Consider the following 12,360-nt stretch of genomic DNA (forward strand, 5'->3'; position numbering starts at 1 on the left):
AAGAACATAAAAATGGTGGTAAGGAATGATTCTTGTAAATTTATAGTTGGCTCTGAATGAGTAATAATTTGCATAAGAGCTGCAGTATTAATTTAGAAAGAATTTTGCAATAGTGAAAACATACGTTAAAGGAGCATTTAATAACATTCTGGAACTAAAATTCTAAATTATCAACATGCAAGAGTTTGGGAGGAGAGTAGGGGCAGGGAGAGAGAAGTAAAGTAAAAAAATTTCCAAAGGAATACTACTCAGCCATAAAAAAGACAAAACTGTGCCATTTGCGACAACATGGATGGACCTTGAGGGTATTATGCTAAGTGAATTAAGTCAGCCAGAGAAAGGCAATTACCATATGATTTCACTCATATGTGGAAGATAAATAAACAAACAAATAGATATGGAAAAGAGATTGATGGTTACCAGAGGGAAGGGGGGTGGGAGGAGGGCAAAGGAGTAAAGGTTCACATACGTATGGTGATGGATGGACACTAGATTTTGGATGATGAACACGAGTCAGTCCATAGAGAAGTTGAAATATAATGATGTACACTTGAAGCTTATATAATATTAGAGACCAATGTGACCTCAATAAAATAAATTTTTAAAAAAAGTTCCAAAATTGTTTGATTTGGAGGTGGATGAGGGAAGGTGTAGAACAGGATAGTGAAACATTTGGTGGAGGATCTAGTATTATTTAATTTTGGTATGTCAGTATGGAAATAGAGATTTAAATGACTACAAAAATAGGGAGAAATCACTAGTAAAATGGGAATACAACAGTATAACTTGTAAATTATTCATGATAAATAGGATATTTAAAAATCACAATGCATCCAAGCATGAAAAGGAAAAAATGGAAATAAAAAAGTATAATTAAAAATAGTTGTAAAAGGACACAAAAGGAGCAAGATAAAATACATAAGTTATTACAGTAAAAATGAGTAACTTAACTGCCTTATCAAAGAAGAAAAACTAACAGAATGAGATAAGAAATAAAAATGAAGCTGATTGAAAAAAGCAAGAAAAGTAAAACTGATATAAAAAATTGAAACTTAAATAAGGATATTTTATCATGAAAAAAAGATAAAAGTTACAAAGAACAAATAACAATCAAGAACCATTGTGTGGCAAATAAAATAGGCTTGAATTGTATAAGATAAAATTTCCAAATATAAGGAGAACGTGATCAGAATCATAATCACAACGGAAAACTTGAATACACCTCTCTCAGTATTTGACGAGCTTGGTGGTGGAGGTGATGATTCTTTGGAATTCTATGGCTGACCCTCTGGCATCCAGACCCCAGTATGTCAGAGACAAGCTGTAAGAGGTGGTCTTGGCAGAGTTTTCACTACGACAATGCAGCCACATGGTTGGGTGTTGCTCCCAATGGTTCTATGCCTGGTTGTGGCTCTCTCTGGTTCATTTGTTCTCCTGAACGTTCTGGAGCTACCTAATAGCTTTTAATAAACATTTTTAAGTTAAATTAAAGAAATGTCTGCTGCTTGTAACTACAATCTTTTTGGAAATTAATATGGTAATATTTATGAAATTTAAAATATATATACTGTCTGACCCAGCAATGAAAAAAACCAAAATATCGTTTTTCATCCATCAGCTTGATAAACATTAGGATTTCTGACTCCAGAAATTTCATTTCTAGGAATTTATCTGACAGTACCTAAAATATATGTACTAGTATATGCATTGCAGATTTGCTTCAATAACAACAACAAAAATAGAAACATCTTGAATGTCTATCAATAGAGGACTGACAAATTATTATATATCCATATTATTAAATCCTGTGCAGTGAAATTTATACAATGTTATAAACCAATGTTACTGCAATAAACAAAAAATTAAAAAAAAAAAAAAGAAAGAAAGAAATCCTGTGCAGCTCTTAAAAAGATTAAGATAGATCTGAATGTGCTGATTTGGAAAGCTGTCCAGAATATCTTGTTAAGTGAGAAAAGCATACTACAGAATAATAGGCAAAGTTATGATCCCTTTTGTTGAATATATGTGTGTGTGTGTCTCAAAGCAAAGAAAAAATGTGGAAGAATCTAAGCTATTGGTAATCATAATGGTAGTTAACCAAGGGAGCATGGGGAAGGAAAGGAAGATGGTTCATTTTATTCGAAACACTTCTATATTGTTTGAAATGTTAAAAGGAGTATTTTGTAATTGAAATTACTAAAAAAGAACTTGATATTTAAAAAAAATAGAGACTGCTAAAGGTTGCCTGTAAGGACACGTAAATAAGATTTCTAACCATAATTATAGACCATGGAACTTTCCTAGGAGTTGTTGCCACAATGACAAGTTAAGCATAGACAATGAGAAAAGGATATGAATGCCACTGTCAAAGAGAGCTTCTTCGTGAAATTCCTGAAACTCATCCTATATATTAAGGACAGTAATTTCTGATTGAAGCCAAAATCGCTGAAATTTCATGGTTAAAAACATTTACACACTCAGGTCTGAGAATTCTATGGTAAAGCAGACATTTTCAGGGCTTCCTAGAAATAAAAATAAGTGTTCGACTAAATTGACAAGAATTGGGAATCTATACATTCCTCAAGTTGAAATTTTGACGTTGAAAGAGGAATCTGTGTGTTTATCATCTACTAGTAGAGTTTCTCTCGATTTTACTCAAGGAGGATACTGGTGTCCTAGGTAGCCCCTCATGGAAGAAAGAGGTGGACCACAAGTTCCCTGTAGCGACTAAATATTTGGGGAGCTACTAAATATTCCACCTATCTTTGTAAAGAAGGGAGGTCCACACAGCTTTCGAGGTGGGGATCTGAGGTCAGAAGATCTGTGTTCAAATCCTGGCCTGCCACTTGCTGTGTGACCTGGACTGTAACAAGTCTGCTTCCTCATCTGTAGTAAGTATAATAGTATCTATGTTTCGGAGGACTGTGAAGACGATTCAATGAGACAATGGGATTATCTCAGTAATAATTCATTTTCGTAGGAAATGTTCAATTATTGGGAGCTGCTGCTGTTGTTCTGAAAATCAGAAGCCCGGGCCAATGCAAGTGGGCCAGGTTTGCTTGCAATATGTCCAGCCTCTCCTTCCTTTGTTCTTCCAGATGGTCTCTCTCTTCCAAACCCCAGGGCTTCTAGCTTTATGACCTCTCTCCCTCATTCTCTTATGTAAACAAAAAAGTATCTGATATGTTTCTTTATGCTCAGTGTAACCTTTGTTCTCATACTTTCTGAAAATTTGCATTTTAACCAGTCTTTCTGTGGAATAAAAGACTTTGTCCCAGACAGCACTGGAGTCAGACAGGTCTGGGTTCCAATCCTGGATCCGGCACTTGCCATGTGAATTCAGCCAAGTCACTTAACCTCTCTGAGCTTCATCAGTAAAAGGGGACAATAACACCTACTGCAGATTGGCATTGCAAGGATTAAGCATAATGAATGGTATCACTTATAGTGGTGATGATGATAGAGCTTTCTGAAAGCTACCACCAAGGAAGGCCTGCTTTGGTCATCTGGGGTAAGACGAGCACGAACTAAGCAATAGGGAGAGTTGGGTACCTCAACCAAATACTTCTCACTTCTTTTCCTCAACTTTAACCTCTCTCTTTGTGTCCCTCTGCCCTTACATTCATTCAACAAATACTTATTTGTGTCTGGCACTGTAGTTTAAGTTGGAGTAATAAAAAAAGCATGCCAGATGTTGGAAACTGGTATCCATTCAAACCCATTCTGCTGCTAGGCCACCGTCTCTAGCCTGGATCTCTCCTACCTCATTCTCCTGCCCAGAAAGTTCCTCAGTCTCCTAGCTGTTTCAGGGCCTCCAGCACTCAGAATTAATGGTAAGGGTGCAGGTGAGGGCAGGGACAAATCATTAGAAGAGAAATCTATGGGATGGGGTATGTGGATAAGATTTGAAGGACTTCAACCCTGTAATGCAGCAATGAGACCACAGTCACCGAGTGGTGAGATCTAGCACCTCATCTTGAGAAGTATGACTCCGTGTGTGCATTAGTGTTCCCAACTGCGCCTAACTGCCCTGCAGCCCAGTAATAATTGTGCTGTAGGAAATGCTTGCCTCACATTTTTTTCTTTTGGCTTATAACACTGTGTAAATTTCAGGTGTACATTATTATATTTCAGTTTCTGTGTAGACTGCATCTTGTTCACCACCAATAGTCTAGTTTTTATCTGTCACCATACATGTGTGCCCCTTTATCCCTTTCTCCCTTCCCCCAATCCCTCCTGCTCTGGTAACCACTAATCTTTTCTCCTTACCCATGTGTTTGTTTATCTTCCACATATGAGCGAAATCATACGGTATTTCCCTTTCTCTGTCTGACTTATATTGCTTAGCATAATACACTCAAGGTCCATCCATTTTGTCACAAATGGCACAATTTTGTCTTTTTTATGGTTGAGTAGTATTCCATTGTGTGTGTGTGTGTGTGTGTGTGTGTGTGTGTGTGTGTATATATACCACATCTTCTTTATCCATTCATTAGTTGATGGGCACTTGGGTTGCTTCCACGTCTTGGCTGTAGTGAATAATGCTGAGATGAACATAGGTGTGCATAAATCTCTTTGAATTGTTGATTTCATGTTCTTTGGATAAATACCCCACAGCGGGATCATATGGTATTTCTATTTTTAATTTTTTGAGAAATCTCCATCCTGTTTTCCATACAGGCTGCACCAGTTTGCATTCCCACCAGCAGTGTATGAGGGTTCCCTTTTCTCCACATACTCCCCAACATTTGTTATTTCTTGTCTTGTTCATTATAGCCATTCTGATGGGCATGGGGTAATATCTCATTGTAGTTTCGATTTGCATTTCCCTTATAACTAGTGATGTTGAACATTTTTTCATGTGCCTGTTGGCCAACTGTATATCTTCTTTGGAAAAATGTCTGTCCATATCCTCTGCCCATTTTTTGATCAGGTTGTTCATTTTTTTGCTATTGAGTCATATAGGTTCTTTATATATTTTGGAAATTAACCGCTTGTAAGATATGTGATTTGCAAAAATTTTCTCCCAGTTTGTGGGTTGACTTTTCAGTTTGTTGATGGTTTCCTTTGCCATGCAGAAGCATTTTAATCTGATGTAGTCCCATTTGTTTATTTTTTCTTTTTTTCCCTTGCCTGAGTAGACATGGTATTTGATAAGATACTGCTAAGACCAATGTCAAAGAGTGTACTGCCTATATTTTCTTCTAAGAGTTTTATGGGTTCAGGTCTTATATTCAAGTCTTTAATCCATTTTGAGTTAATTTTTGTGTATGGTGTAAGATAGTGGTCTACTTTCATTCTTTTGCATGTGGCTGTCCAGTTTTCCCAACACCATTGATTGAAGAGATTTTCCCTTCTCCATTGTATGTTCTTGGCTCCTTTGTCAAAGATTAGTTGTCCATAGATGTGTGGTTTTATTTCTGGGCTCTCAATTCTGTTCCATTGATCTGTCTGTCTGTTTTTGTGCCAGTACCATGGTGTTTTGATTATTCTAGCTTTGTAGTGTAATTTGAATTCAGGGAGTGTGATACTTCCAACTTCATTCTTTCTTCTCAGGATTGTTTTGGCTATTCAGGGTCTTTTGTTGTTCCATATAAATTTTAGGATTCTTTTCTCTGTTTCCGTGAAGAATGTCATTGGGATTCTGATTGGGATTGCGTTGAATCTATAGATCGCTTTAGGTAATATGGACATTTTAATTATGTTTATTCTTCAAAACCATGAGCATGGAATATCTTTCCATTTCTTTATGTCTTCTTCTATTTCTTTCAATAATGTTTTATAGTTTTCGGTATATAGGTCTTTCACCTCCTTTGGTTAAACTTATTCCTAGGTATGTTATTCTTTTTGTTGCGATCGTAAATAGGATTGTATTCTTGACTCCCTTTTCTGCTAGTTCATTATTAGTGTACAGAAGTGCAACTGATTTTTGTACATTCATTTTGTATCCTGCAACTTTACTGTAATTGTTGATTATTTCTAGTAGTTTTTTGGTGGATTCTTTAGGGTTTTCTATATATAGAATCATGTCATCCACAAATAGTGAGAGTTTCAATTCTTCCTTTCCAATTTGGATCCCTTTTACTTCTTTTTCTTGCCTAATTTCTCTAGCTAAAACTTCCAGTACTATATTGAATAAGAGTGGTGAGAGTGGGCACCCTTGTCTTGTTCCTGTTCTCAGGAGAATGACTTTCAGTTTTTCTCCATTGCATATGATGTTGGCTGTGGGTTTGTCATGTATGGCCTTTATTATGTTGAGGTACTTTCCTTCTATACTCATTTTATTGAGAGTTTTTATCATAAATGGATGTTGGATCTTGTCAAATGCTTTCTCTGCATCTGTTGAGATGATCATGAGATTATTATTCTTCATTTTGTTAATGTGGTGTATCATGTTGATTGATTTGTGGATGTTGAACCATCCATGCATCCCTGGAATAAATCCCACTTGATCGCGATGTATGATCTTTTTAATGTATTATTGTATTTGATTTGCTAATATTTTGTTGAGGATTTTTGCATCTATGTTCATCAGCAATATTGGCCTGTAGTTTTCTTTTTTTGTGTTGTGCATGTCTGGTTTTGGTATCACAGTAATGTTGGCCTCGTAGAATGAGTTAGGAAGCTTCCCCTCTTCAATTTTTTTGGAAGACTTTGAGAAGGATAAGTATTAAGTCTTCTTTGAATATTTGGTAGAATTCACCAGGGAAGACATCTGGTCCTGGACTTTTATCTTTTGGGAGGTTTTTGATTATCATTTTGATCTCCTTACTGGTGATTGGTCTATTCAAATTCTCTATTTCTTCTTGACTCAGTTTTGGAAGGTTGTATGATTCTAAGAATTTATCCATTTATTCTAGATTATCCAGTTTGTTGGCATATAGCTTTTCATAATATTCTCTTATAATCCTTTGTATTTCTGTGGTGTCCATTGTAATTTCTCCTCTTTCACTTCTGATTTTATTTATTTGAGTCTGCCTCACGTTTTTAATAGAACACTCACAACTGCCTTTATTAAAGAACATTGATTTGGGGAATAAGACTACTATCCTAGTCCTAAACCTGCAATGTAGTTACTTTGTGATCTTGGACAAATCTTGGGCCCCGGTTTGTTATATCAATTTTATTTAAAATTATACCTGTTATGGTTTTAACATATGACCACCAATTCTTTGAAATTCCTCTCTCTAGAAAATAGAGCTTAATTCTCCTTCCCTTGAATGTGGGTTGGACTCAGCGACTCACTTCTAATGAACAGAGCATGAAAAGGGAAACATAGCACAGTTTACAATGGAGAAACCTGAAAAACATCGTATTAACCAAGTAACCAAGGTCAGCATCACCAGTCATAAGTCATGTTGATATCATGTGCTCCCTGATAGGAAGCAACAAGAAGGGCATGTCACCTCTTTGTGATTTTTCCCAAAAATCCACAATCTCAGTCTATTCCTAAGAAAATATCAGACAAATCCAGGGACATTCTACAAAATACCTGGCCCCAGTAATCTTCAAAAGTGTCAAGGTCAGGGAAGATTCTAGACCTATCAGAGATTAGAAGAGACTAAGGAGATATGACAACTAAATGCAACGCAGTATCCTGGATTGGATCCTGGAACAGAAAAAGGTCACTAACAGAAAATCTGAGGAAATCTGAATAAAGTCTATAGTTCAATTAATAGTATTGTACCAATGCTAATTTCATAGTTTTGACAATTGCCCAATAGTTATGCAAGATGTTAATGTTAACTTTAGAGAAAAGCTAGGTGGGCAAGACCACAGTTGCCGTTGAGGAGATGGAAGGCAGGAAATGGATCTTGGAGAGACAAATCACCAATTAGGCCTGAATCAAATAGACCTAGAGATCCCCACCCAAAACATCTTGAATGGTTACTCTGAGTCCAAAGTGTGAATCCCCTCTGAGGTAGCATGGGTATCATTCTTATAAAACCTTGATAATCAAAGGTAAGAAATTTTATTTAGTTTATTTTTAAAAATCCAAATGACAGAATGCAAAATTCTGTGATTTTTTTGTTAATAAACAATGTTTTTAAAATTGGATTGTTTCTGTGGTCTCTCAACTTGTGAAAAAAGAAGAAATGTAAGTGTGACATTCAACTGTAACAAGAAGTGTGTGCTTTATGGGGAAAACAGCTTCTAAATCTAAACTTAATATAAACACACAGCACTGGCTGCTGTGATAGAATATAAGAAAATAAATTATGGACAAGCAAAAGGAAAAAGAGAAAAAGATATATAGGAATATCAACAGGATTTTTTTTAATTAAAAAGATAAAGCTAACCAAAAATTGTAGGGTTAATTGTGAAAATTAGTTTCACTAAAAACATACAATGCCTGTCATATCTATAAGGAATTTTCCAGGTAATTTTTTACCCTTACTGATACAGCAAATAATGTTAAGGACAGTTTGAAGTATATTTTCCATTTGCTTTGTCCCTTAGATATTGGGTTTTTATCTCAGTTGCTACCTTCCAAATCATCTCCTGGAGCACCAAGTCACAGACTTGATCTGGAGGTGAATAAGCTGTTACCATTAAAACAATGTCCCTGTACCTCCCACAACTTCCCTCCCCAATGGAAGGAGAATCCAGAGAACTGGAAAGGTGCCCTCATGACAACAAGTAGATCACCTAATTCTCTGGGCTGGAACTATTAGAGGATATACAGACTGCGCTTGGTGATCAAAAAGGCAACAAAATGAAACAGATATTGGAGTGCCCAATGTAGTGGCAAGAGCTATAAGAAAAGATGGATCAATAGCTTCTCGTGAGGTGATATATACCTCATTCTGGTAATGGACTTTCATGATGAATGCCTTAGTTATGTCAGTTGCTTCCAGGTCACTCCACTACGTATTTCCTTCTCTGCTACAGAACTGAATATACGGGAACCAGACACATAGGGTTCACAAAGCACCAAGATGTGCTTTTATTTAGCTGTGAAACAGACAAACAGAACTCCTTTTTGAGTGGAGAAATCTGGTTCTGCTTTTGAATGCTACTTGTCTGACCCTGAATTTTGAACTCCCAAGATGTCAAGTATTAGATGGCTTTGGTATGAATGATACTCACTCAGATGGAGCAAGGAATAGCAGAGATCTTCTTTAAAAGCAATATGTTTACATTTGATTCATTGAAACTAATGAATATTTATTGAGTCATGAAAAGAAAGTCTGGGGTTTAATGAGATCCTTTGTTGGATATGAGCAGCTAAGATTTATAAAAGAGATTGTTTATAAGACGGAAAAAGGACTGACCAAAGGCAATTCAAACTCAGTAAAGATTAAGACCTTAATGGATACTTGCCCCTTAAAAAACAAAACAAAACAAAAAACAGAGGTCATATTGCTTGCTGTACCCACCCACGGGTACAGATTTTAATGGATTGGAAAGCTTTTGTGAGCTCTACCTCAATATCTAATGGTATTGTCCACCATTCGCATTAAAAAGGAAATAGAAACAAACTCAAGGTGCCCGATGAAGGTCAACGGATCATCAGAAATCTCTCCCACCAGAAGAGCTTCTCTGAATTTGAGATTCGGAAATGCCACAGATATAACATTGAACCTCTTGAATAATTCCACAGAAATGTATTGCCAAATAAACTTTAGATCTCACTTTAAAACCTGAAAGTTATTAAGTCTTATAGAAATCATGGGAAAATTTCTCTTTGTGTTCTCATTGAAAATTTTTCTCCGTCAAACACAAGGAAGTAGTATACAATCATTTCTCTTTACATACAATGCTCAACCAGAAGAAGTGATTCACTGGGAGGTTTCTACTAACATGAAATTTATAGACATCCAATGCTAATCCTCTACATCTGGGAATATATGTTAAAGCTTCCTGTTTTCATCTCAAAATGTGTAGTTAAAAAGAAAACCCCAGTATTCTTTTAGAATTATTTTTCCCCCAACAAGTAGATAAAATCAGTCAACAACAAAAGGAAATTTTGAAAGTTGTAAAGCCATCAAGTTAAGATATTTTTTACCAACAGGGTTACCTGCACACTGACCACAATGACCAAGGATGTGGCTATGATAACTGCAAAAGACTGGTAGTCTGCAATGTGCTGCCCATCTTCTCCAGCCATGTTATAAAAGGTCCCGAAGGGGATGAAGAAAAGGGCTAATGAGGTGTAGATTCCATGTGCCATGCAGATTAAAAATCTACGCTTGTTAAAAAGTAGATTCAGCTGTCCAGGTTCGTAGAGCTGCGGATAGTCCATGCTGTTCTGGTCATTCACATCCTGTCAACAGAGCGTAACTTCAGTGGAGGAGGCTCGAGGAGAAGTCAGAAATGCCCTAAATTCCCCGTCTTCGGAAATAGCAAGTACACGTCCAAGCATGACCTAAAGTGCACTACTCATTAGCTTGTTTTCATTCTCACAAGAACCCAGAAGATAATAAAACGATCCCTATTTTATAGAGGAGGAACTTGAGTCTCCAAGAGAGATTTATCAGAGGTCACACAGCAATTCTAGCAGAACCAGAACTTGACTTGCACCCAGCAATTTGCCTTCAAATCGAAGTTTGCTTCTTATACTCTCCTGCATCTGTGGTCATGCTCCCAGAATTCTAGCACATTATATGCAGCCTGTGGGCCCCCGGCATCCAATTGCCAAATCAGTGAGTGGTAGCAACCAGGAGATGGCAGCAGAGAGCTGCAGAGTTGGAATTGGCCAATCTGAGCTCCCAACTTTGCCGGGAGGGTGATCGGAGAAGGGGAACAGGGAAAGGGTGAAATTGCATGTGGGATTCCAGGTGGGAAGGGAGCTGAGCCTGAAGAGCTGAGTGTTCTACTCAATGAGGATTCTAATGGCAGTTACCAAGAGTTCAGGACAAAGAATTTAGACAGAAGGAGAAGGCATCATGTTTGGCCCCAACCACATCCTGGGAGAAATTGAAGCAGTGCATCTCAAACTTAATGGGCACACAGGTCTCTTGGGGAGCAGATTATGATTCAATGGGTCTGGGGTGGGGCCTGAGACTCTGCGTTTCCAACCAGGTCCAAAGTAATGCTGATGATTACACTATGAGCACCTAAGCCAAATGCCAAAACCAAAAAGAATGGCAAGGACTGACCACTGGAGACATCAGAGGACCACAGGCGGAGGATAAGCAGCAGCAGAGGAAGCAACACAGGCGTGAGCTCTGGAGGCAGACCAAGTTCCCCTTCCTGCTTGTGGGATGGCCAAGGTCTTGTCAAACCCATGAAGAACACGGACATGTTCTCTTCATGAAGTTCTGCTTTGAGATGCTGCTAGCTGCTTCTTTCCAGTGACTAGTGGGGCTACATGCACAGGCTTTGAAACCAGACAATCCTGAGTTCAAACCCTGCTCTGCTGCTTAGCACTTGTGTCATCTTAGACCTGTTACTAAATCTGTCTGAGCCTCAGTTTCCTATCTCCAGAAACGCACACAACAGCACCTCCCTCATAGGACCACTGTCATGAGTAAATATGTATGTATTCAGCAGAGTTCTTGCCATACTATAAGTAATAAATAATAACAAATAAAACAGTGATGATAGTAATAATAACAATAGTAATAGCAAAGCAACTCAGAGTCACATGGCCTGGTGCTAGGCTGAGTTCTGTCACTTATTGGCTGATGGTTTTCGGGCAGTGACTTGAACCTCTGAGCTTTGGCTTCCTCCTTATATAATGAGTGGATCTATAAACGATCACTAAGGCCTTGCAGCATAGCATTCCATGATCACGTGATCAGTTTAGGGGCCCAAGTTGACAAAGTGGGAAAGGAGAGGGGCAGACACTCAACTTGATGGCAATAAGGGAACTTATTATAGTTTTTCTCGAATTGCACATTAACCATCTTTTCTCAGAAACTGCTTTATTTTTATTATTTTATTCCACATTCTGGGCAGCTATAAAGCAACAAGAAAAGAAACCCTTGTAAACATGGGTACTTAGAAATGAATGTGCTCCATCCTTTACATCTCAGGTCTTTGGTAATTCATTACTTTTTGTAGAATTCCACAAAATATGCCTTCCACAAACTACTCTTTTTACATATGAGAAGTGAGGCTTACAGTGGACTACAAAGCAACAGAATGGGAGACTGGAGTGAGCTCATAACGTGAAGATTTATATTTTGCAGTAGACGGCTTTGGGCCAGAAAATGAGGCCTAGCAAACAGATCTAACAACAGCCTGGAGAAAATCTGGTCTCCTTAAAATACTTCAAAAAAATTGTTTTTAAATAATGCAGTCTAATTGTGCCATGGAAACACCTCTGGCTAGCCTTCACTTCCCCATAGGTAGCCAGACTTTTTCCCCCTTCCAAGAAGTACTTTCCAAGGCTCCGAGTGTGCCAAGGATCTA

General features: G+C 37.6%; 1 protein-coding gene across 1 annotated transcript in view; it reads right to left on the reverse strand.

Moving 5' to 3' along the window:
* ATP8B4 (ATPase phospholipid transporting 8B4 (putative)) overlaps nucleotides 1-12,360 on the reverse strand; it is a 107,220-nt gene that overhangs the window by 9,228 nt on the left and 85,632 nt on the right. The window contains exon 17 of the mRNA XM_087429075.1: nucleotides 10,022-10,267. Coding sequence (XP_087285201.1) covers nucleotides 10,022-10,267 — 246 coding nt within the window. The remainder of the gene's footprint in view (nucleotides 1-10,021; nucleotides 10,268-12,360) is intronic.

This window comes from Ceratotherium simum, chromosome 3, assembly GCF_057802395.1.
Source record: "Ceratotherium simum simum isolate JZ-2026a chromosome 3, ASM5780239v1, whole genome shotgun sequence".
NCBI lineage: Eukaryota > Metazoa > Chordata > Mammalia > Perissodactyla > Rhinocerotidae > Ceratotherium > Ceratotherium simum.